The sequence below is a fragment of the Agelaius phoeniceus genome, chromosome 7 (genome assembly GCF_051311805.1).
Source record: "Agelaius phoeniceus isolate bAgePho1 chromosome 7, bAgePho1.hap1, whole genome shotgun sequence".
NCBI lineage: Eukaryota > Metazoa > Chordata > Aves > Passeriformes > Icteridae > Agelaius > Agelaius phoeniceus.
The window spans coordinates 6,104,571-6,130,063 of NC_135271.1; the positions used below are offsets into that span (position 1 = coordinate 6,104,571).

The 25,493-nt window shown below is 54.2% G+C and overlaps 1 protein-coding gene across 1 annotated transcript; it reads left to right on the forward strand.

The window, feature by feature from the left end:
• The first annotated feature begins 1,928 nt into the window (after window positions 1–1,928).
• LOC143694546 (olfactory receptor 14A16-like) lies at window positions 1,929–2,861 on the forward strand. The gene has a single exon (XM_077181851.1). It carries the CDS (start codon window positions 1,929–1,931, stop codon window positions 2,859–2,861), a length of 933 nt encoding a protein of 310 aa, XP_077037966.1.
• Window positions 2,862–25,493: the final 22,632 nt, after the last annotated feature.

A 25,493-nucleotide genomic window follows, 5' to 3' on the forward strand; every position in this document is an offset into this window, starting at 1 on the left:
CCTTGAAGCATTAATGAGCCCATGAGTGTCATTACTGATAAAGGCTCTCCAGGGACTAATTAAAGTAGATAATTGGAGGCTGTGACTGCACAATCTTTCTCATAGAGTCTGTATCAAAAGGGAAACACCAAGTACCTTAAAATAACTGAAGAACCCTGAAGTATTAATGAGCCCCACTGAGTGTTGTTACTGACAAAGCCTCTCTAGGGAATAATTACAGCAGATAATTGGAGGCCATGATTGCACAAACCTCTCAGAGACTGCAAGGCAAAAGCCAAAGCCAAAGTCTTTTGAAAAACCTGCATTCCCTGCAGAGAGCATGAAGGAGCCCCCAGGGCCATTGCTGAGCAAGGCTCCCCAGGGACTCCTTGCAGCAGATCCTTGAGGCCACTGGGATGTGGGCTAGGGGGGGATGCTGAGGGCAGCACAAGGGGCTGACAGTGCCCAGCCTGGCTGGGGCTGTGCCAGGAGGCCCCAGGGCCTCAAGACAAGGGGTCTCCTCCCAGCCCTTGCTGGCACAGACCCTGCTGTGCCCCAGGGCACCAAAACTTGGCTTCTCTTTGTCCCCACCTGTCAGCACTGCCTGCAGTTCTCTGTTCTGCCTGGGGCCTGGGGACACTTGCTCAGCTGTGTCCCTCAGTGGGACCCATTAAAAGTCCAAGAAACTTTGGAGTTGGATTCTGCCTTGGAGTTCTGCAGAGGTTTCTTCAGCTCCCTCTCAGGGCCTGATGTTCAGGGCCTGAGCACAAAGCCCCAGAGGCTGATTAAAGTCCTTGTGCTGTGTCTGTGCTGCTGAGCTGGGCTGGGCTCCTGGCACAGAGGCAGCTCCTGGTCACCAAGAAGAGCTTCAAAAGCACATTTCTCTTGATGAGCAGCTCTTCTGCCAGCCCAGCAGGGCTGGGGCACTGCCTGCAGCCAGCCCGGGCACAGCACAGAGGCACAGAGAGCTTCAATCAGTCAGGGCTGGGAAGGGGCTGAGAAGTGCCTGGGGCACAATCACTGCCAGCCCTTGGCACAGGAACCTCTGGCTGCAGGACAATGCAGCTGCAGCTCCTGGAGCCATCTCCTGCAGCTGGAACATGCCAATGCCTGCAGAGCCTGTGAGTACATTCTCTGCTTGTCTCTTGTGCAGAGCAGCCAGGGGTGCCCAGGGCTGTCCTGCAGAGCAGGGTCCTGCAGCCCAGGGCGCTGTGCTGGGGCAGGGACTCTGCTGCCTGCCAGGGACAGCTCTCAGCCAGCCCTGGCAGCTGCTCCCAGCACTGGGGGACAAGATCAGGCTGGGAGGAGACAGCTGGTGAGGCTTGGGAGTGTTCTCCTTGTGTGGGGAGGATGCTGCATTGTTCAGGGCTGCTCCCAGCATGACATTGAACTGCAGAACATATACTAGGAGATTATACAGGGAGCACAGCAAGGCAGGGGCTTCATAAAAGGGAAAATCCTGTTGTTTTAATCTACTGCTCTGAGTTGCCTGGATGGGAAATTGCCCATATATATTTATCTTTCAGTTCAGGTTGAGAAAAATTAAATAATTTTCTCTCTGATCTGAGCAAACCAGGCAGTGACAGAAATCAGCACAGGGCCCCTTAGAGGCAGCATCAGTGTCCCTTTTCCAGCCTCCTCAGGGTTGCTCTGGCATTGCCATCAGAGCCTGCAGAGCCAGAGCTGCCCCTGGGCAGTGCCTGAGCTGGGAGGGCTCTGCAGGGCAGAGCTGAACTCCCAGGGCTGGGCTGGGCTCTGGCAGCACTGGCAGGGCCCAGCCCTGGGCACAGGGAAGCAGCTGCTGGCAGGGACAGCTCCAGGCAGCAGAGCCCTGGGCAGGCAGTGGGGGGAAAGTGCCCCCAGCCTGTGCTGGGATATTTCAAGTCCTCTCCAAACCCAACTATTCCATGACTACTTTTCTTACAGATCCCCAAGCACAGACAGCGCAAATGTCCAACAGCAGCTCCATCAGGCACTTCCTCCTGCTGGCATTGGCAGACACGCGGCAGCTGCAGCTCCTGCACTTCTGCCTCTTGCTGGGCATCTCCCTGGCTGCCCTCCTGGGCAACGGCCTCATCATCAGCGCCGTAGCCTGCGGCCACCACCTGCACACGCCCATGTTCTTCTTCCTGCTCAACCTGGCCCTCAGCGACCTGGGCTCCATCTGCACCACTGTCCCCAAAGCCATGCACAATTCCCTCTGGGACACCAGCACCATCTCCTACTCAGGATGTGCTGCACAGCTCTTTTTCTTTATGTTTTTCCTTGGAGCAGAATATTTCCTCCTGACCGTGATGTGCTACGACCGCTACGTGTCCATCTGCAAACCCCTGCACTACGGGACCCTCCTGGGCAGCAGAGCTTGTGCCCACATGGCAGCAGCTGCCTGGGCCAGTGCCTTTCTCTATGCTCTGCTGCACACAGCCAATACATTTTCCCTGCCCCTGTGCCATGGCAATGCCCTGGGCCAGTTCTTCTGTGAAATCCCACAAATCCTCAGGCTCTCCTGCTCCAAATCCTATCTCAGGGAACTTGGGCTTCTTGCTGTTAGTGGCTGTTTGGTATTTGGCTGTTTTGTGTTCATTGTTTTCTCCTATGTGCAGATCTTCCAGGCTGTGCTGAGGATCCCCTCTGAGCAGGGACGGCACAAAGCCTTTTCCACCTGCCTCCCTCACCTGGCTGTGGTCTCCCTGTTCATCAGCACAGGCACAATTTCTCACCTGAAGCCCTTCTCCATCTCCTCCCCATTCCTGGATCTGGCCCTTTCAGTTCTGTACTCGATGGTGCCTCCAACTCTGAACCCCCTCATCTACAGCCTGAGGAACCAGGAGCTCAAGGCTGCAGTGCGGAGACTGATGACTGGATGCTTTCAGAAACATTAAACTGCTGGCCAATTTCTGCATATCACTTGTAATAAAAGTCATCTTTGATAGTACATGTTGGTTTCATTTTGGAGGTTCTTTCTCTTTTTATTTTAGGTTTTTAATCTTGTCCACAAATAAATGTCATTTATTGTGCCATTTCTCATTTTGTTTCCCTCCACCTTCCCTGTGGCCACAGACTGTGTCAATGAGGGGCTGCACTCTCGGTGGCTTTAAAGGAACTAAGGGATCTCCCAGCAGAGTTTTCTGCAGAGATGCCCTTTTGTTGCCTTCTCTGGAGCTGCAGCAGCAATGTCTGTGTGCAGAGCTGGGGCAGATCAGTGCTGGCCCAGCAGCTGTGCCCAGCAGCAGCAGCAGCAGCAGCACTTGGTGTTGCCAGTGCTGCTGCCGTGGCCCTGCCCCGCTGCCCTGGTGGCCCTGGTGTTGCTGCAGGGCCTGAGTGCTCTCGGGGCCGGGCACAGCCCTGGGGGTGGCAGTGCCGGGGCTGCAGCAGGGACAGGCCATGGAATATAAATCACCTTTGATAATTCTTTTGGGTTTGGTTGTGGGTTTGTTCTTTTTTCCCGCATGTTTCAGTTTTTTAATATTGTCCACAAAGAAAAGCCATTGGTTTTGCCATTTCTCATTTTGTTTCTCTCCATCTTCCCTGTGGCCACAGATTGTGTCGGTGAGGGGCTGCACTCCGTGTGGCTTTAAAGAAACTAAAGGATCTCCCAGCAAAGTTTTTTCCAGAGATCCCCTTGTGTTCCCTGCTCTGGAGCTGCAGCAGCAATGTCTGTGTGCAGAGCTGGGGCAGATCAGTGCTGGCACAGCAGCCCTGATCCTGCTGGCCACACCATTCCTGATCCAAGCCAGGAGCCATTGGCCTTCTTGCCCACCTGGGCACGCTGCTGCCTCATGTCCAGCCTGCTGTCCATCAGTCCTGCAGGTCCCTTTCTGCCTGGCTGCTCTCCAGCCACTCTGTCCCCAGCCTGTAGAGCTGCAGGGGTTGTTGTGGCCAAAGTGCAGGACCCAGCACTGGGACTTGTTAAACCTCACCTTGTTGGATTTGGGCCCTGGATCCAGCCTGTCCAGGGGTCTGTGCAGAGCCCTCCTACTCCTACCCTCCAGCAGGTCCACACTCACACCCAGCTTGGTGCCATCTGCAATTTGTGAATGCTGGACTCGATCCCCTCACCCAGACCATCAGTGAAGATATTAAACAGGACTGGGCCCAGCACAGATCCCTGAGGACAGCACCAGTGCCTGGACACCAGCTGGGTGCAGCACCATCCCCACCACTCTCTGGGCCCTGCCTCCAGCCAGCTCTTAAATCTCCCAGCGAGGAGGGAACCTGCCCAAGCCGTGGGCTGCAGCTTTTCCAGGGAATGCTGTCAGAGACAGAGTCAAAGGCTTTGCTGGAGTCCAGGCACACAACATCCACAGCCTTTCCCACATCCACAGGTGGGTCACCTGGCATAAAAGGAGACCAGGTTGGTCAGGCAGGACCTGCCACCCCTAAATCCACTGAGCTGGCTGGCTCTGATCCCTGGGCCATCCTGTGGGTGCCCTGTGATGGCACTCAAGGGGATCTGTTCCATAACCTTGCTGGGCACCCAGGTCAGGCTGACAGGCCTGGAGTTCCCCAGCTCCTCCTTCCAGCCCTTCCTGGGGATGGGCTCACACTGGCACCTCCAGTGCTCTGGGCCCTCCCTGCTGAGCCAGGACTGATGGTAAATGATGGAAGCAGCTTGGGGAGCTCATCCACAGCTCCCTCATCCCCCTGGGATGGATCCCATCTGATCCCATACACCTGTGAGCATCTGAGTGGCTCAGCAGGTCCCCAACATCTTCCTTCTGGATTCCAGGGGGCTGTTCTGCTCCCTGTGCCCATCTACCAGCTCAGGAGAACACTCGTCCTGAGGGCAACGTGTCCTAATACTGAAAATTGAGACAGACAAGATGTTAAACAGTTCAGAAGTTTCTTTAGTTACTCAATTCTCCACTGCATCCAATAAAGAGTAGAGGTTCTCTTTATCCGGTGTTTTGCTACTAATTTATTTAGAGAAACATTTCCTATTATTTTTCACACAAGTGGCCAGATAAAGCTCTAATTGGGTTTTCACCTCTTTCCTCTTCTTTCTGCATAATCGAACAACATCCTTAAACACCTTCTGAGTTGCCTGTTTCTCTTTTCAAAATGATGCATCCTCTTTTTTCCCTTAAGTTCCCACAAAAGCTCCATGGGCAGCCAGGCCAGTCATTTTCCTCACCAGCTCATCTTTTGCCACACTGGGACAGGCTGCTCCTTCCCCCTTAAGATTACTTTCTTGAAAAGTGTCCATCCTTCCTGGACCCCTTGGATTTTAAGGGCTCTTTCTCCTTTAAAAATCACTACCTGATTCGCTACTCCCCAAATCAGCATCCTAAACAGGCCAAAGTCTGCCCTTGCTAATTCCAGGGTAGAAGTTTTGTTGCTGCCCTTCCTTTTTTCACAGAACATTGAACTCTTGATTATTTCATGGTCACTGTGCCCCAGGCAGCCTCCAAGCCCCACATCTGCCCCCAGCCCTTCTCTGTCTGTGAACAGCAGCAGACAGAGCTTTCCTTGGCAGTGGGAGTGATACCAAAAATTCAGTGAAACAGAAGACTCCTTAACACCAGTGTAGCATTAAGAAGCAGCATTCTTTATTCAGCTGGATGCACAGGGGATAGCTCCTCTCAAAGCTGTGCATGCTGAGTACAGTAAAGTTTCTGTTTATTTTCTGTATTTTGCTCACACATTCATTGATTGTCCTGGACTAAACATACATATGATAATCATTTCCCCAAAATCATTGACATATTTCCTCTCCCCTTTACCCATGCTTTCTTCTGTCCTGGGGGTCTCTCTGGTGGTCCCTGGTGGTCGTGGACCCCAATGTTCCAGTGGGCCTGGCTGAGCTGGCAGGACACTGAGGCTGCTGAACTTCCAGTTCCCCTTCTCACATAATGGGTCTTGTGTGGTTTCCATAGGCCTGGGGTTTTGGAAAACAAGCTCCAGGTGCGAGCTCACCTGGTGGAGACAATTGATCATCTGGCAACATGAGGTCACAGAGTGGGCTATGACATCACGGAGTGGGGATGTGAAGTCATTGAGCAGCTCTGACATCATAGACTGCCTATATGATGTCACAGAGCAGGCTGTGACATCTGAGACCACCTGTGTGACATTAGAGAAGGGGCTGTGAGCTCACAGAGCAGGCTGTGGCATCCCAGAGGAGCTGTGTGGCATCCCAGAGGGGCTGTGTGCCATCCCAGCAGGGCTGTGTCAGGTCACTGGGTTGGTCACTCGGCCCCAGCTCCCCCTCACAGTTTCTCCCTACAAGTCCAATGCTGTCCATGCCCAGCGGGGTCCCTGTCCCCCGGGATCCCCCCGGCCCACCTGGAGCCACAGCCTCCACCAAAGGATGTTCCACAGGATCCACCCCAGAGCCTGACATGGGGACAAGGGGCCAGGGCTGTGTGACCAGGACATCAAGGACGGGGATTATCCAGGTCACTGTGGCCTGAGTTGGGTTGCCCAGGGCAGGAAAGATGTCTGGCATCTGGATCAATTTTAAGATACTCAAAAATTGGCAAGAAGAGGGAATTAGATGAAGGAGAAGAAGACACAGAAAGAGAGAAAGAAACAAGAGATACAGAGAAGCACACACACAGCTACCAAGCCCTGGATTCCAACACTGTTCAGATTGAAATTCCAAGAGTAGTATGGTAAATATTTGTGCTTGCCTTGTGGTCAGCCTTCAATACCCCTTGGTCTCCCTGGGCCCTTCCCCCAGGTGGGGCTTGGGCTCATTTGGTCCCTCAGGAGCTGGGCTGGGGCTGCAGAGGTGGCTGTGGAGCATTGCCTGTGCTGTGCCAGGGACTGGCAGCCACTGCTGGGCTGGGATAGAGGCTCTGGAAGGATTGGGGTTCCAGGGCAGGGCAGGGCTGGGCTTCCAGGGCAGGGCAAGGCTGGACCTGCCCCTTCCTCTCCCCCACACACAAAATGTTTTGAGCCAACAATCTCCTCCAGTCTGTCACAATAGGGAATGTTGGAAGTGAAATCCCAATTCTGGCCATTGGCACCTGGCTGAGAAGAACAGTTCTTTTCCATAGGAAGGAAAGCACAGAGCCCCAGTGTTTAGAAGGCAGGTGAGAGCCTCACTAGGCCAAGGCCAGCCAGACTTGTCAGGAATGGCAGATTTTGTCTGGGAGCAGTCTTGGGATATAGGGAATTTTGGAGGTGGAAAGCCAGTCTCAGCCCTGGGCACCTGGAGAAGCAGGACAGCTCCTTCCTATAGGAAGGAAAGCACGGAGCTTTGTCCCGTGTTTTGGGGACAGATTGGAAGTGACCCTTGAGAAATCACTGCAAGACAGACTTGTCCTGGCAATATTCCTATTGGAACAATGTGTATACGGACATTTGGAGGTGAAATCCCAATTCTGGCCATGGATGCCTGGAGGAGAAGGACAGTTCTTTTCCAGCGGAAGGAAAGCACAGAGCCCCAGTGTTTCAGCAGCAGATGAGAGGAGACCTTCAACCGGCCAGGGTCAGTTGGACCAGTCAGGCCGTCCATGGGAGGCCACACCAGCCAGATCTGGTGTGTGCACCCTTGGTTTTATGGCACCCTCAAGTGTCACAATGGTGCCTTGATTCCATGGAGCCCTGCAGTGTCATAATGAACCTTTGGACCCTGGGGGTTTGCAGTGTCACAATGGTCTCCTTTGCCTCCACAGTGTCCCAATGGCCCCTTGGTTCCATGACATCCCAAAGCGTCATAATGGTCTCCACTGTTCCATGAGGTGCCACAGTGTCACAATGGTCCCTTGGTCTCACAGGGCTCCACAGTGTCACAATGGTCCCTTGGTTCCATGGGCCCTGTGCTGCTGCATTCCCCCCTGCCCTTCTCAGGCCGCCCTGCCAGCTGAGAAATGCTCCTTGGGCCTCAGCCTTGGCCAACAGCCCCTGGGCTCAGCTCCTCTGCAGCTCATCACAAACACTGTCTGCTCCAGGCACTGCTGCTGCCCAACCAGCTCCTGGTACCTTTAGCAGCAGCCCTGGGAACTGGTTTTGTTCCCTCAGTGGCACAAGATCCCTGTTCTCACCCTGCCAAAGAAAGCTGTTGGTGCCCAGTGCGGCCAGGATGAAGCATTGCTGGGACTGAAGCCCCTCTCTTGGGGCCCTGCAAACAGCGCTCCAAAAGGGGCCCTTGGAGCTCTCCTGGGCCAGCGACTCCCTCTGAGCAGGGCCTCTCAGAGCCGGGAACTCTCCCGTTTGCTGCACTCGGGGATCCCGAACAAGCACAGAGCCTGGGCCAATCCCCCCACTCCTCCAGGCTCCCACCGGAGCAGGCTGTGGCGCCTTCCCCTCCACGTGAACAAGCGGCGGCGACTCCACTCCCATGTGAGCAACCGCTGCTGCTGACCCTTCCCAAAACCGAAGAAAAACAGGTAACCATCCCCAAAGTCAGATCTCCCTTGGCCTATTGAACAAGGCAGCGAATGAGGAGGGCAACCACGGGAGACAGTGAGGATGAGGAAGAGAAGCCCCGTTTCTTCCCTTTACGGGAGGTGCCGATGGCTCCTGGAGTTATTGGCTTTGTACACGCCCCGATAGACACCAGTGATGTGCAAGCGTTCAAGAAAGAGATGGGAAAATTAATGGATGGTCCTTTGGGGGTGGCAGAAAGGCTAGATGAATTTCTAGGGACCAGCACCTACACCAAGGAGGATCCAAGTGATCATGAGATCGGTGTTCAACAATGAGGAGAGGGACAAGATCAGACTAGCTGTGATCAAAGACTGGGAAAAGAGAAACTTCAACAGGGAAAGCGGGGATGAGAGATGGCCAAACCAAAAATTGTCCTGGAATGCCCAGACGGAGGAGGGGAGGCAGAAAATGATAATTTTAAGAAATATGATAATTCAGGGTATCAGGGAAGCGGTACCCAAGGGACAGAACATGAGGAAGGTACTCAGAGAGTGCCAGGGAAAAGATGAAACTCCCACGGAATGGTTGGAGAAGCTCCGCAAGGGCTTGAGAATGTATTTGGGCATGGATCCCGATTCTCCGATCAGGGCGGTTTTGCTAAAAACTCAGTTTGTAGCAAAATCCTGGGAGGACATTCGGAAAAAGTTAGAAAAGATACATGGGTGGCAGGAAAAGGGGTTGCAGGAGCTGCTTCAGGAAGCCCAGAAAGTCTACATGAGACGAGATGAAGAGAAACAGAAGATCCAAGCTAAGGTATTGGTAGCTGTGGTAAGGGAAGCACAAAAACAGGAGCAGGTCAGAGACACGGCGAAGAAGGTGCTGGCAAAGAAACAGAACTCTTCCCGAGGAAAAGGATTGAATGATCAGAGGAGAGATTTCGAGTGCTATTACTGCAAGCAACAGGGACACATACGAAGGAATTGTCCCAACAAAGCCAAGGACCAGACAATGTTTCAAGAAGTTTAGGGGTGTCAGGGGCTTCTCAGTTTGGGGTCCGGAACACCGAGGGAGCCCTTGATAAAATTAAAAATAGGACCCCACAGGCAGGAGATGTGGTTTATGGTAGACTCGGGGGCGGAACGGACAGCGGTGCAGCAGCTGCCACAAGGGTGCTCTCTGAGTGATGACTCACTGATGGTAATCGGGGCAAAAGGGGAACCCTTTGAGGTTCTGATCATAAAAGATGTAGAAATAGAAACAGAAAACAAAAGACGTACAGGACATATATTAATGATAGGGGATGTGGATTTTAATTTACTGGGGCGGGACATGATGGTAGCCCTAGAAATCGGCTTGGCAGTGGAGAATTCCCGGCTCAGGGTGAGAATGTATAAACTCACCGTTCAGGAAGAGGAGAAAATAGACCCAAAGGTGTGTATGTCGAAGGGGAAGCTGGGAGGTTGGACATAGAGCGGATTTGTGTCGAAATTGGGAGACCAGAAGACCCTATACGGGTCAAACAGTATACGGGTCAAACAATATCCCACCGCCATGGAGGGGAGAAAGGGATTGAAACCAGTGATTGACGAATTGATAAAGAAAGGAACGTTGGAGCCATGCATGTCTCAGCACAACACCCCAATTTTGGCTGTGGAAAAGACAGATGGGAGCATTAGGCTGGTGCAAAAATTAAGGGCTGTGAATCAGAGCACTAAGACTTTGTTCCCCATGGTCTCAAATCCTTACACTTTGTTGAATAACATTTCTCCTGAGGACACGTGGTACAGCGTGATTGACTTGAAGGATGCTTTTTGGACCTGTCCTTTAGCAGAGGGCAGCAGAGATTATTTTGCATTTCAGTGGGAAGACCCGGAGACGAACAGAAAGCAGCAGCTCAGGTGGACATCGTTGCCTCAGGGCTTCGTGGATTCCCTGAATTTATTCAGGCATGCACTTGAGCAGGTGTTGAGTCCTTTTGTACCAACAGAGGGGACAAAATTGCTACAATATGTAGACCATTTGTTGGTTGCAGGCCCAAGGGAGGAGGTTGTAAGGGTGAACACCATTGAGCTTTGGAACTTTTTAGGGGAAAAGGGGTTGAAGGTGTTGAAGTTGAAGTTGCAGTTCACAGAGCCTGAGGTCAGGTACTTGGGACATTGGTTAACCAGGGGAAAAAAGAAATTGGATCCAGAGAGGGTGGCAGGGATTATTGCCTTACCACCCCTGCAAACAAAAAGGGAGGTCAGACAGCTTTTGGGGTTGTTGGGATATTGCCAGCAGTGGATTGAAGGGTACAGTGAAAAGGTGAAGTTTCTATATGAGAAACTCACCACAGACCGAATCAAATGGACGGAGAAAGACGAAGAAGAATTCAGGGGAGTCAAGGAAGCACTCACAGCAGCACCAGTGCTGAGCCTCCCTGATGTGAAGAAACCCTTTCAGTTGTTTGTGGACGTGAGCAGTCACACAGCACATGGGGTGCAGACACAGGACTGGGCAGGGGTCAGGACACCGGTGGGTTACTTGTCGAGGCTTTTGGATCCGGTCAGCAGGGCTGGCCCACCTGCGTGCAGGCGATTGTCGCTGTAGCATTGCTGGTGGAGGAAGCCAAGAAGGCAACCTCCGGCGCACCGTTGGTAGTATTTGCACCGCACAACGTGCGGGACATACTACAGCAGAAGGCAGACAAATGGCTCACTGATGCTAGATTGCTGAAGGATGAGGCCATTTTGATTCACTCGCAGGATTTGGAATTGAGAACAACGAACACACAGAACCCTGCACAGTTTTTGTTTGGGGAAGCTTCAGAGGAGCTTGTTCACGATTGCATGGAGGTGGTTGAATTACAAACAAAGATCAGAGAGGATTTAGAAGAGGAAGAGTTGGATGAAGGAGAGAAGTGGTTTGTGGATGGATCAAGCAGGGTAGTTGATGGGAAAAGGAAATCAGGATACGCAGTCGTGGATGGACAGACGGGAAAAGTGATTAAAGCAGGTCCCCTGAGTGTGAGTTGGTCAGCACTGGCATGTGAACTGTATGCAGTTCTGAGAGCCTTGAAGGGACTGAAAGGGAGAAAGGGAACAATTTTTACAGATTCTAGGTATGCCTTTGGAGTGGTTCAGACTTTTGGGAAAATCTGGGAGGAAAGGGGGCTGATCAACACAAGGGGGAAGGGACTGATGCAAGGAGAATTGATCTGGCAAATCTTAGAAGCTCTAAGGGGGCCGGAGGAAATTGTGGTGGTCCATGTAAAGGGACACCAGGCAGGAATTCAGTTCCGACCCGGAAGAAACAATTTGGCGGACCAGGAAGCCAAGACCGTGGCACTGATGACGGTGAATACCCCGGAGATCAAAGGGACTGAGGTCCCAGATGATCCTCCACAGCCCTCTCAAGAGGAGATTGAATGTTATGAGAAGATTGGAGGAAAATTGAAAGAAGGTAAGTGGAGATTACCTGATGGGAGAGAACCAGTTTCTAAAGGTTTTACCAGGAGGATTTGTGGAAACTGCACCAGCGAACACACTGGGGGGCACAGGCCCTGGCAGAGCAATTTTTGAAATTTTTCGTGTGCAAGGGAATTTACGAATTGGCCAAACAAGAGGTACCAGGATGCCTGATTTGCCAGAAAGTTAACAAGACAAGGGCAAAACAGGCCAGCCTGGAGAATCGCCCCGTAGCGTACTGACCATTTGAAAGAATTCAAGTTGGTTCCACAGAATTGCCAAAAGTGGGGAGATTCAAATTTGTGCTTGTGATCGTGGACAAATTGACCCATTGGGTGGAGGCTTTTCCTAGCCCATGGGCAAGGGCTCAGACAGTGTCCAGAAAATTACTAGAGGAAATTGTACCCCAATATGGGGTGGTGAATTGCATTGATTCAGACCAAGGAACACATTTTACATCAAAGATTATTAAGTAGATGGCTGATGTGCTAGGCATTCGGTGGGAATACCACACTCTGTGGCATCCCCAGAGCTCAGGACAAGTGGGAAGGATGAACCCGACCTGGAAAGTGCAGTTGTCTAAATTAATTTTAGAAACTCGGATGTCTTGGTTGAAATGCCTGCCTCTAGCATTGCTTAATATCAGGATGGTGCCTCATTCAGAGACGGGACTCTCACAGTTTGAAATGCTGTATGGGATGCCATATAGACATGGGATGCCGGTGGGACACCCAAGGCTTGAGGACTGTCAGATTTCAACCATATTTGGTTACAATCAACAAAAATTTGCAAGAACACAGGAAACAAGGGATAATATCTCAGAGTGCTTCTCTGGGATTCACTATCCACAAAATCCAGCCGGGTGACAGAGTGCTTGTGAAAGTGTGGAAAGATGTACCCCTCTCTCCTCACTGGGAAGGCCCCTTTCTTGTGCTCCTGACAACAGACACAGCCATTCGGATGGTGGAGAAAGGTTGGACACACGCATCTAGGGTGAAGAAAGTCGAACATCAGGAGGAAGCGCCCGAGTGGAAGGCCACTTCTTCCCCAGGCGACTTGAAACTCAGACTCCAACATCCTTGTAAATGACCAACAGTGATCGGATAGGTCGTAGACTGTCTGACTGTGTATGCTATCCGTTTGTACATTTCAAATGTGAATACTGTCAGGGGGTGTTTGCTGTACACTGTAGAAGGGGACAGAGGCCAAAGGGGTTGTGCACTCAGTGTCTGGAGGAGGAGCTTGAGCTGCCTGACCAAATCCTAACCCTAGCCACAAATCTAGGAATCATTGAATTAGATTCACAGGAGTGGTTTCAGATTTTTCAGAACAGCGTGCGTGGAAAGCTTAGATCAAAGGCAGAGATTCTGGATGTGGAGTGCCGGAAATCAATCAAGGTACCGTGCAGCTCAGATGCCGTCAAGGTTTCACGGTGAGGCGCCTTTAAAAGGAGGCATGCGGCTAGGTCAGAAAATGTGTTCCCTGAAGAATACTCCTGCTGCTGCGAAGATGGTCTGCCCCACCGCTGGTGGCACCCCAGGGGGAGGAGGCAAAGGCAGAGGAGTACGCCTGGTGGGAATCCTGATTGGCCTGAGCCTGGCCATGTGCAGGACGCAGTCTGCACATTGAGGTCCCGATGAGAGGCGGAAACGAGAGCTCTGCAGATGAGTGCGGAAGTTGCACTCAGGTGGTCCCAGTTGTGCAAGGGGATGGGAAACCCTCAGCATACCAAGCCCTGGAAAAATGCATCAAGGAGCCTGGCAGGTAGTCTTGGGTGAATGGCACAAGGGTCAAATTATGTAAATTGGACAAGGAGATTTGGTGTATCAATTCTGAGGCAGGGTCAAGGAACGGGCAGTCAGATGAGCACAAGCATCAGATACAGAAACGGAGTGCAGAAATAATGTCAATCCCCATTTGTAACCAATGCAATCGAACCATGTGGGCTGGGGGAAAAACTGAATTGATCTTTGTCGCGTATCACCATGTGAACCCATTGTGTTATGACAATGTGAGGCTGGGGATATGCACGATGAACGGGAAAATGTATTGGATGGGAAGAATTGTTAAATTTGATAGCAAGTTTACCTTAAGCAGAGAACCAATCATATTGGATTTGGAACAGGTGAATGATGATAGGGTGTGCCTGAAATATGACCGGGTTGTCTGCTTCATGAAAAATAAAGATGGTGAGCATCCTGAGGGAACAATGAGACAGATCACTCAGGAATTAAAGAGAAGGGAGTCAGAACTGAGGAAGAAACAAATTGAACGACAGATTAAAAACTCTGGAAGAACAGTATGAATTACTTGAGAAAAAATATGCTGATGGGGAATTGCCTTCCCCAGACAGAAATCGATTGATTTGATGCAAGAAATTGCAACTGAACTGGGATTGTCAAATTGCTGGATTTGTGAGGGGCTGAAGTCAGCAGAGAAATGGCCATGAAAAGGGGAAGGTTTGGCTCCGGAACAGCTTCTGAAATGGGACAATCCAAAAGTCTCAAAGTTGGCACAGAGGCCTGAGGGGTAGATTTTGGACCAGAAGGTAATTGGAACTATTTGCATCAGTCGGGAAGGAAAGGAATATACTGAGATGGTGGGATACACTCCGTGTGTAACTACCCTGATGGTAAATTCAAACAACAAGGGCAAGGTCTGGCAACCAGAACCCCTACAGGGTACTGGAGCCGGAAGAATGAGACCAATTGCGAATGGAACAAAAGGATAGGACTGTGCTGAGTCAAAAATCCTGGAGCCAACCCTTTCAAATCCTTGGAGGGCCTGAGGGAATACTGGGGAGACCCAGGGAGGACGAATATCAGATGGAAAGCCCCAGATGGAATTGATTGAATTTGCAGGAAAAAGGCATACAGTGAGTTACCCATGAGGTGGAAAGGATCATGCACTCTGGGCATGATCCGGCCAGTCTTCTTTACTCTCCCTCGAATGAAAAGTAACCTACTAGGGGCTCCTCTGTATGAGACCCTGAGGAGGGAGAGGAGAAGCTTGAAAAAGATGATACCTGTAATAAGTGGTAAACAAACCTGGGGGGAGGAAGAGTGGCCGGCTGCAAGAATAATTGATTATTATGGACCGAGCACATGGGCTCAAGATGGAAGCTGTGGGTATAGGACTCCGATTTACCTACTGAGCTGGCTGATTCGGCTGCAGGCAGTGGTGGAAATTGTATCAAATCACACCTTTGAGGCCCTGGATTTACTTAGTCATCAGCACACCCAGGTATGGGCATTTGTGTACCAAAATCGAATAGCTTTAGACTATTTGCTGGCCGAAGAAGGGGGAGTGTGTGGAAAGTTCAATGAATCAGAATGCTGTATTGAGATTGACAGTTATGGGGAGACCATAAGAGGATTGGCAGCCGAAATCAAGAAAGTGGCCCATGTCCCTGTTCAAATATGGAATTCAGTTTTGCAATCTTCATGGTGGGACAAATTGTTTGATGGGGCCTGGTGGAATAAAATGATGTTCTTCGTGCTGTGTTCAGTAGCCGGAATCCTATTCCTGCCATGTGTACTTCCTTGTTTTATTAGACTGATCCACTCCGTCGTACAGGGGATGCAGATAGCAATAGTGCCCGTGGACCCGGAGTTGGCTTCCGGAAGCAACACACCTAAGATCATGAGCCTGGGAGAAAAGAAGTATGCCAGCAATGCTGCCAAAGTATTGGCAAAATTTAAGAAACAAGCGAAAACGAGTGTAAACAATACTGAGTATCAGGATATTCCACAAGGGGAGTACAGAATAGTTTAATAAAGGTTACTTTCTTTGTGAAAGACCCTTAATGGTGGCAAATAGAAGTAGATATAAAAAGAATTTAGCAATTTGGGTTATAAAAGAAGTATGAATTAAATTAGTGATATAAAAGGGGAGAGATTGTAATATATGGTAGGGATAATTCATGCTATTAATGTATGGTAAAAAATATTATGAAATCCAAAAGCATGTCTTTGACCATCCCAGCCAGGAGCAGCTGTCTATTTAGATTCAACTAGTTCCCGGACACACATTAAGATAAGGACCGATGCCTTAATGTAAGGATAGAAGCGTCCAGGGCGGTGATCACCGGTTTCCCGAGTCCTCAGGAGCCACTCAAGAGTGATTATCGCCTTGCCAATTGCATCTATCAGGAAAGTCAGCAGCGCCAAACTGATACATCTGCATACATGGCTTCCCCGGAGCCGATTGACACCAATGGCACACCTGGACCCGGCTTTTGTCCAGCTCTGCACATGGAAAGAAACAGCAATGTGTGTGAAGAGTTACAAAGGAAATTTGGTCATCTTTGCCTCGGGCACAATGAACTGTATAAAACCTCGCTGCAAGAAGCAGCGTGCGTGAATGGGGGAGACTCTGACACTCGAGGGGTCAGGTCCAGGTTCACCCAGCGCCAAACTCGGGCTCGACGCTGTCTCTTTGGCTGTGGTGGTTTCGAATATTGGAATTTGGTCTTGCAGACAAATTAATAAATCTTTGCTAAATTTTTGATAATTTTGGCTCACGATTTGATAATTTATAACAATGGGAAGCAAAATTCCAACTCTTCACCCTCTCAGGCCATCCCAATGAATTTGGGAAGTTTGCAAATTTTTGGAACTACTTGAGTTGATCAATGGGAAGTAAAGCTTTTCTGAATTGAGGAATCTTAAACCCCCGATTCTTCTGTGCCTTCAGTAAGATGTTTTTGTGCTGAAGGAAATTACTTCAATGAGAAAATAATTTCAGCAGGGAGTGAGACCTTCTGGCAGAGACCAAGTGTTGCCAGCAGTTGCTCCAGGTGCTGTTGCCAACAGCCCCTGCAGGAAGGAGCACAGCCCCCAATGCAGGTGGGCTTTGGCTCCCTGTGGCACAGAAGCCCCCCGGGGGCACAGGTCTCTGGGGCAGGAGACGGGCACCAGCGCTGCCAGGGCTTGGGGGGTGGCAGCTCTGCTTGGGCGGGGACTCTGCCACACCTGCTGATGTCAGCGCCCCCTGGGCCCCAGGGGTCAGAGCAGCATTCATGCCCTGGCCCACACGTTCCCTGTCCATGTCATACCTGCAGGTTTAGGATGGCCACCAGCTGGGACGAGTCCCAAGGAGGCAGTGCCAGCTTCTCTGGAAGGTCCTGTGCCCTTCCCAGCACGGCATCAGCAGCCCTGGGGGCTCCTTCTGCTGCCCTGAGGCCGCAGAGCAGGGCAGCGTTTGCTGATGCTCTGAGCCCTTCCTAAAGATCCTGTGTGGGCTGTCTTAGACACCTGCTGCCAGGGATTCCTTCCAAGCTGGGCCACTTTGGCTGGGCTGGGGGCAGCCCCAGGGCAGGCGGCAGTGTGTGCAAGGGCCCTGGCTGGCACGCTGCAGCACGGTCACCGTGCCATGGAACGGAACCCGGTGTCCAAGGCCCCTTTGTGACACGTGGGAAATAGAAGCTTGCCCGGCTGCTGGGAGCACGCAACGGGGCACAACGGGACAGAGCGGTGCCGTGAGGAGCCCTCGCACAGCACGCTCGTTCCTGTCTGACCCGCAGCCTTTGCGAGGCCTTATTCCTGCAGCTGAGCTCGAGGCCAGGCCACAGGACTTGGTGACGTGTGGCCTTCCCGAGACTTCTCTTCTGCAGGTGCTCTCGAGGGCAGGGTGTGGGACTTGGTGCCCCAGAGGCATCTCCCATCCCTGCCACCAGTGCCCTCGAGGCCCCACCACAATCGTTGACAGGAGTCTCCTGTCCTTGTGGCAGGAGCCCTGGAGACCAGAGTGCAGGACTTGCTGTCCTGTAGCCTTGCCGAGGCTTCTGTCTTGAAGGTGCCTTCCAGGCACAACTGCAGGACTTGCTGACTCGGAGCTTTTCCGAGGCAACTCTCCTGCAAGTAGCCACAAATCCAGCCACTAACATGGAGCAGAGACCCCCGAGTGCGCCCAAGGTGGCCTGGGGGAAAGAGGAGGAAGAAGGCCCTGCAGCTGCCCCAGCACAGGAGACTAAAGAGGTGCTGCCAGTTGAGCTGCCGCAAGAGGGTGAGTGGCAGAGCTGGGCCACAGGCTTGGTGCCTGCAGCCAGCTTGGCGCCTTTGCATCCCATCCCATCCCATCCCATCCCATCCCATCCCATCCCATCCCATCCCATCCCATCCCATCCCATCCCATCCCATCCCATCCCATCCCATCCCCTGGGCCATGCCCATGGACAGGACAGAAAAGGGGCCTGTGCTCCATCCCCTGGGGCATCCCGGGGCTCTCCCTGCCTGGGCAGCACAGGGCTGGGCCGTGTTCTCTGGCCTCTCCCGCAGCCCCTCAGCTCTGCCTGCGCTTGCTCTTTGCCAGGTGCAGCCCTGGAGCGCACACAAGAGCAGGAGCCCACCCGTGGCCTCTTCCGCAGAACAGCGCAGGTACCTGCAGCCATCCCCACCTGGGCTGGGCCTGCTGGCACCGCGCTTGGAGAATTGCCTGCAACATGCCTGGCTTCTTGCCCTTCTCCTACAGCTGGTTTGCAAATTCATCAAGAAAATTCGGGCGGAAGAGACCAGCACCATGAGCACTGGGCTCAGAGCCTATTCGCACATCTTCAAAACCAAGACCAGTGCTGCTCTGCTGGATATGCTCGTAGAGGAAGGCTTTTCCAACCCAAAGCAAGTAAGCAGCCTGTGGCCAGGCTTGATCCTCCCAGGAATTGCTTGCTCGCCCAAGCCATGCTGCTCACTGGAACTCTTGGAGGCCATGGCAGCGTGGTGGCAAGGGAAGCACTTGTCTGGAGAAGCTGGGGACATTCCTCCTTCTGGCAGCTTTCCAAGTCTCCCCATGCCTTCTCCAGGTGCCTGCCATGGTCAGATACATCCACCAGTGGCTCCTGGCCAATCAGTTTGCTGAGCACAGGCTGAACAGGAGCCTGCTGGATCTGACGGAAGCGCAGCCTGCTGACGTAGTCATGACGCTCCTGCGTGTGGCCCCGTCCTGTGACAGGTATGGGGCCCACGTGCCCAGAGGGGCTCAGGGCTCCCCAGCCCATCAACCTGTACAGCCTGGCCCAGGTTGTACAGGTTGTAGCCTGGCCTGACCAACAGAGAGTTCCAGGGCCCTCTGGCTGCTCCCTTTGCCAGCCCTGGCGCGTCAGCCCCCGAGCCTGCTGCCATGCTCCCTCCCTGCCCCTCAGGGCTCTGTCCCCACAGGCCTGGGCTGCCTGGCTGCTGCTGGCCAGGCCCAGTGGGCAGAGGCAGAGCTGGCAGCCAGCTCAGCTCCCCACTGCTGCCCAGGCCCCGCTGCTGTGTCTGAGACCCCCCTGAGACAGAGCTTTAACCCCACAGAGCTGCTTTCACCATGTGGAAGAGCATCATGTGCTCGCCCAGGACGACAGAGCCGGCGCTGCTGATACTCCTGCACGTGCTGGGGAGCTGGCCCAAGCACAGCACATGCACCGCCGATGGGGACAAAACGGGTGTCTTTGTCCTGGCTGTGAGTTTCTCTAACTGGCCTTTGCTGGCCCCAAGGCCGCCTCTCCATCCCCCTTCCCCCACTGGATCTCCCTGCCGCAGGCGCTGGCCTGAAACCTGGCCCAGGGGCAGCTCCAGGCCCAGCAGGCCCCATGCTCCCGCTGCGTCTCTCCGGGCCTCTCCCTGCCAAGCTCGGGCCCTGCCACACGGACGCCTGGGAACTGAGCGCTGTCTCTGGGGGCTTTGTCCTTTGCAGGCAACCCTGGTGATGTGGAAGATCCTCCAGGTGCCCTGTGTCCCACATATGGTGACGGTGCATTTCCCCCGCCTATTTGTGCATCTGCTCTCCCAAGTGCTCTTCAGCACTCTGGATATGCCAGAGGAGGTCGATGCCTTCTGGAAGGGGATATGCCAGGAGGAATACGGCCTTGCCACCAGCCCCAACAGGTGCTCCATCCCACTCCTCCTGTCCCTGCCATGTCCCTGGCCAGGAGCCAGTGCTCCCAGCATGACCTGGCCTTTGCTGTGCACGCAGGTTTGCAGTGCAGACCCTGAAGTCCCTGCTCTGCCGAATGCAGCACGAGGATGTGGTGGTGGCAATGGAAAGCCATTGTGGCTGGGACACGCTGCTATGTGCTGACACCCACCACTATGCCGTGGCTCTGCTGGCCAGGTGAGAGCCCCTTCTCCCCACAGCCTCTGAAATGTGTGCCCAGGGAGCTCCAGAGAGTCCCCGAGTCGTGGGCCAGAGGGCCTTGTCACTGAGGGATGGCCAAGCAGACTGGAAAAGGCTGGCAGAGGAGGGTGCCCAGAAGAGCTGCCTCCCAAATAGCCCAGGGCCTCTTGCAGGATGCTGGGGAAAGAGCAGAGCTCTGGGAGTCAGTCCTGGCAGAGCTTTGTCCCCCTGGCCCACAGCCTTGGCTCCTTTTTCTCCTGCCAGGGAGATGTGTGGTGTCTCCGTCCCCTCGTGCTCCCGGATCGCTCGCTACCTGCTGCGGCTGCTCAGCACACAGGAGCCACGCTGGCAGCTGCCCGCCCTGGCCTTCCTTGTGGAGGTGAGCCTGATGGCCAGCGCTGCCTGGCTGAGCTGCCTGCCAGCTCTCTGCCCTCTTGCAGCCGCCGCTGCCTGGGACGGTGCCCGTGCCCTGTGCTGCTGCCTGGGCCCAGCCCTGTGCGGCTCCGGGCTCCTGCCGGCCGGCTCCCCTGTCACTGCCCTGTGCCTTTCAGGTCCTCCCGTTCCTGGACTTGAGTGAACGTGGTGCTAAAAGAGTCCTGCAAATCTTGTCAAGGCAGCTGCAGAGCCAGTGCAGAGAGAGGCGTCGCCTGGCGCTCAGGGCCCTTCTTGAGCTCATTGAGGAGCCCTTCATGGTGAGAAGGGGGCAGGGGCTGAGGCTGAGCTGGGCAATGCAGTCGCTTGGGCTTGGCAGGGCTTTGGGTGCTGGGGCAGCTGCTCCCAGCTCTCCTGCCTCCCAGTTCAGCTGCTCCAGTGCTTGGCGACAGGCCTTTGGCCTCTGGGCCCTGTGGCAGCAGGATGGCATTTCACAAACTTGTCTTCCGCACAGACCAAAAAAATGTGGAGCCTGACTGAAAGTCTTGTGCACTTCCTGTGGGATGCAGATGGAGAGATAGTTTTCATGACAGTCATGCTACTCAGCTTTATCATCTTGGACAATGATACGCTGATGCCCGGGCCCATCACACTGCAGCTGCTTGAGGCGCTCCTGCCACTCTTTGACCACGTAAGGCTCACTGCCCCCAGCCACGGCCACTGGCTGCTGCCCGCACACTGTGTCCTGTGCATTTGCAGGCCTGCGCCAAGCTGAGCCCCGTGCAGCCGCAATGCTGAGGTCTTGTCTTCTTGCTTCCATCCAGAACAATTGGCAGGTTCAGCTGATCTCCATCCTGCTCTTCCAAACGTTGGTGACTCTTCCACCGGAAAGGGAAAAAAAGGCCCTGAAGACACCCCTGCGCCAGAGCCTGCTGCCCCTCTTCTTCCACTGCCATGATGGCAATCGGCTTGTGGCACAGGTGAGGACTCGTGGGCTGCTGCTATCTCCCTGGCAGGGGGCTCGGCTGCCTCCTGGCCTGGCACCTGCCGGGCTGCAGCCTCCTGCAGGCCATGGCACAGGGACGCAGCTCCTGCGCCCTGGGCTGTGGGGCCATCTCCGTGTCTCTGCTGCTCTCCAGGCTTCTGGGAAAACGCTGCTTTGTGTGGCCAAGTTCCTGAAGAGGAGGGATCTTGAAAGACTGGTGAAGAGCCAGAATCTGTGGAAGTTCAGTGAGTGCCTGGTACGGAGGGCCTGCAAGCCCCAGCCTCAGCCCAGAGAAGCCCCCTGAGGGCGGTGCAGGCAGCGCCCGGCCCAGGGGCTGAGCCCGCGCCAAGCCTTCCCTCCTGCCGCTCTCTCCAGCTGGCAGAGGACAGGAGCAGAGCGGCCGAGCACGTGCGCCGGGCCCTGCGCTACCTGCGGAGCCCACAGGAGCCCCTGCGAGAGGCGGCCATCAGGTTCATGGGTGAGCCACGAGCCCGGGCTCCCTCCCCGGCCCGGCCCGCCGCAGCTCGGCCCCAGCCCCGCCTGCTGCCCCGGCAGCGCCAGCCGGGCCCGGCGCCGTGGAGCCCCGCCCGGCCTGGGCATTGCTGCTGCCGTCCTCTGGCAGCTGTGCCCTCGGGCGGCAGCGTGCGGCAAGGGCCCGGGCTGAGCCCTGCCGGGCCAGCAGCCCGTGTGGCCACAGCGCCGGCAGCGCCGCCGGCAGGGAGCTGTGCCGCTGGCGCCCTGACAGGCTCTGTGTTCACAGGCATGGCTGCGCGGCACCTGAGGGGGAAGAAGGAAGAGCTCCGGCTCATCTGCAGTGGTGAGTGAGGCCAGTGGGGGCTGCTGGGGGATCTGCAAGCTCTGCCCCAGCTGCCGAGGGCTCTGCTCCCTGTGCGCACCAGGGGTGGCATGGGCAGAGCACACAGAGATTTCAGGGCCACCCGGGGGATTCGTGGCCAGCAGCTTCGGGCTGGTCCCCTTGCTCCCTGCTCCCTCCTGCCCATGGCTAGAGCCGGCTACCATGGCCCTGCCAGGGGGCTCTCCTCGGCTCCCCGCAGATGCGGCATCTGACCATGGCTCTGTCCCTCTCTCTTTCAGCCCTTCAGCACCTGACAGAGGACACCAGCAGTGCCGTGTCAGACGTGGCACTTGCAACATTGGATGTCCTCCAGGCACTGCAGAGTGAGCCATATTCCATCTTCCAGAGGCTGCAAGATCAGCTCCGCAGGGCATGGAGGACTCGGCCTCGTCTGTCCAGGCTCGGCTGGCTGCGCTGCTGCAGCTCTGCAGAGAGCTGATGCCAGAGGCTCTGTCTGCTGGGACCACCTGAGCCAGGGGGAATTTTCTATTTCTTTCAGATTGTTCTTTTCTTCTTTTTGGTTTTTCTTTAGTATATCAATATAGAGTTTGTTACAATACACAGACTCCCAGGAGCTTTCTTTTGCTACCCAGGCTCTGCAGGGCTTAGGGGAAGAGGGGGACAAGGGTGCCTGGGCTGGGCCAGCTGCCCACACGTGCAGTGTTGCAGGGAAAATGGCCAGAAGCCCCTTGGCCTTTGATGGTTCTGTGGAAGCTTTTGTGCTGGTGACAGAGCGGCTGGGCAGGGGCCAGAGCTGCGGGGATCCCTGCCAGAGCGGTGCCTGGAGATGGCCACAAGCCCTGTGCCAGGCAGGAAGCGCCATCCGTGTCCTCCTGCCCGTCTGCTGCTGGCTGCATTGCTGAGGGCTCCCGGCTGCCTCTGGATGGGGCTGCTCTGGAGCTGCTGTGGGGCTGCGGCGCTGCTGACGGGCAGCTTGGCTGGGCTGGGGCAGCCCCTGAGGGGCTGGGGCCATGAAGGGATGAGGGACTGGGAAGCCCTGACAGGACACGGCAGTGGGAAGGCACAAGGGGGATGTGTGAAGGAGTGGGTGGCTGTACCGTTGGCTGGTGGGGAATTGGGTTGGAGACAGAGAGAGCACTCACCCCGATGTTCATGTGGCAAACAGAGAGCGTTTATTCTCAAGCCCTTCCTTCTAAAGGGCCTTTGAAAAACCCCGCCTGGATAATTTCATTGCTCTGATCTCTATGCCTTGTCAGATTGTGGCCAGTGAAATGCTGCAGCCCTGGGTGAGATGTGACTGGGCGAGGCCCCTGGCAGTCAAACCAGGGCTGGTCCATTCACACAGCACAAGCCAGCCTGCACTATGACACACGGCAACAGAGTGCAAGGCACAGCTCCGGGTGCTCCCCAGGAACCTCAGCTCTGGGAGCACTGTCTGCCCCAAGCTCCAGGGGCTGCAGTGCGAGCCCGGCTGGGCTCTGCCCTGGGGCCATCCTGCAGGGACAGCTGGACACAGGGAGCACTCCCTGTGACTGTGGTCACAAGGGTTTTCAGGATGAAGAAGAGACGAGAATGTTGACTCCATGATCAGAAGGCTTGATTTATTATTTTATGATATATGTTACATTAAGACTATACTAAAAAGCAATAGAAAGGAAAGGTTTCTTGAGAAGCTAGCTAAGCTAAGAATAGAAAAGAATGAATAACAAAGATCAAGAGCCAGCTCTGCCATGAGTGGTCAAGAAATCCAAACGCACAGGAGACCAATCATGGGTCTACCTGTTGCATTCCACAACAGCAGATAACCATTGTTTACTTTGGTTGCTGAAACTGCAGCTTCTCACAAGGAAAAATCCTAAGAAAGGATTTTTCATGAAAGATGTCTGCGACATGTCACCTTTTTTTTTTTAGTTAAATTAAAAGGAAAGGTGTTTGTAATTTTCTCTGCTGTACTCATGTCGAAGAAAAAGACAAACACTTGACAGGTTATCTGTTGCCAATCAAACTCCACTCAAGTGCTCCTGTGGAATGCACTTGGAATTTCTTCACCCGTAGAACATAAATTCTATCATCTATCACTAAAACAATTTTATAATATAAGAAAATGAAAAAGCAATGCAAAGAAAATTCAAGCCCAAGCAGCTGAGTTTCAGGAAAAGTCCATGGCTTGAAGATGTTCCTCTTAGCCATATCTGAAAGTTTCTTTTGGTCCTGAAACAGGCTTGCTACAGAAAAAGTCCATCAATAGTTATCAAAAGTCCATTGACAGTCTTCAAAGAATTTTGAGAAAATTTCTGAAATGTCTTGCCACAGCCCTTTATTGAACAACTTGGGCTGAAGCCAATCCCTGGCTCCTCAATGCCTCTGAGCTGCTGCCAGCTCTTTCACCAATTTTTTTTTTTTTTTTTTTTTTTTTTTTTTTTTTTTTTTTTTTTTGTCTTGTCGGAAAGAGCAGCAGCAGCAGAGGAGCCAGAGAGAGGCCCTTGGGGGCCCTGGCCCATGTGGAAGGATCAGGAACCCCAGACCTGGCCCACTGAAAGGTGGCCTAGGACCAGAAGGGGGAAGCAAAGCCCCCAAACCCAACAGGAGGCCGGGAGGTGGCCCTGGCCCAAGCAACCAAGCCAGACAGCCCGGGCCCAGCCCCCGAGGCAGGCTCTGCATTGGCACAGACCCGCACCCTGCTGCCAGTACAATGGCAGAAGGGGTGACCAAATGCTTCCTTTCCCCAAAATCACTGAGGCATGCTGGCAATGGGAAGACAGAAGCTGTCCCGAGAATCTTCGTCTCGGGTCTGGGGATGTCCTTTCCCCACAGCAGACAAGCGATGCTCGGTTCCTGCTGTGCCCTCTGCCTCTGCAATGCAAATGCAACAGGTGTTCCTCCCATCTGCCTCATGGCACCACCTCCACCCCCTCTGGGTTGGGGACCAGGGGCAGAAATTTCGGGACCCACCTCCCCCTTGCCGCTGGGGCGCGCGAGGGGCGGCAGAGAGATTCGCATCCCCCAGGGGGAAACTCCGGACCAAACACCCCCCAACCCGCCAAAAATGCTGATCTTGAAAACAGGCAGCCGGGCTGCGCCCACAGCCAGCTGTCAGGCCATGCCTCCTCCACAGAAGGACAGGCTGACGCCGTCTTCCCCTGTCCCAGCTCCCCCCATAGGGGCAGCCCCAGGACAACCCGAAAAACTCGGGGAGGAAGTCACACTGGATGCAGGAGGCGCTGCTGCAGCTGCCGCTGGCTGCAGGGCAGCCTCTGACGCAGACATGGAGGACGGAGTCCCTGCAGGCGGCAGAACTGCCGGGGCGGGCAGCGGGGCCCCCTGAGGAGGCGGCGGGGGCGGTGGGGGCGGCACAGGGTTGGCAGCATCTTCTGCTCTGGACTCTGACATCGGCCGCGGAAGTGCAGTCGCAGAAGGTGGTGGAGTCCACACGGGAGGCAGCGGGACGGCCAGGGGGAGCGGTGGATCGCTGTTGCCCAGCAACATC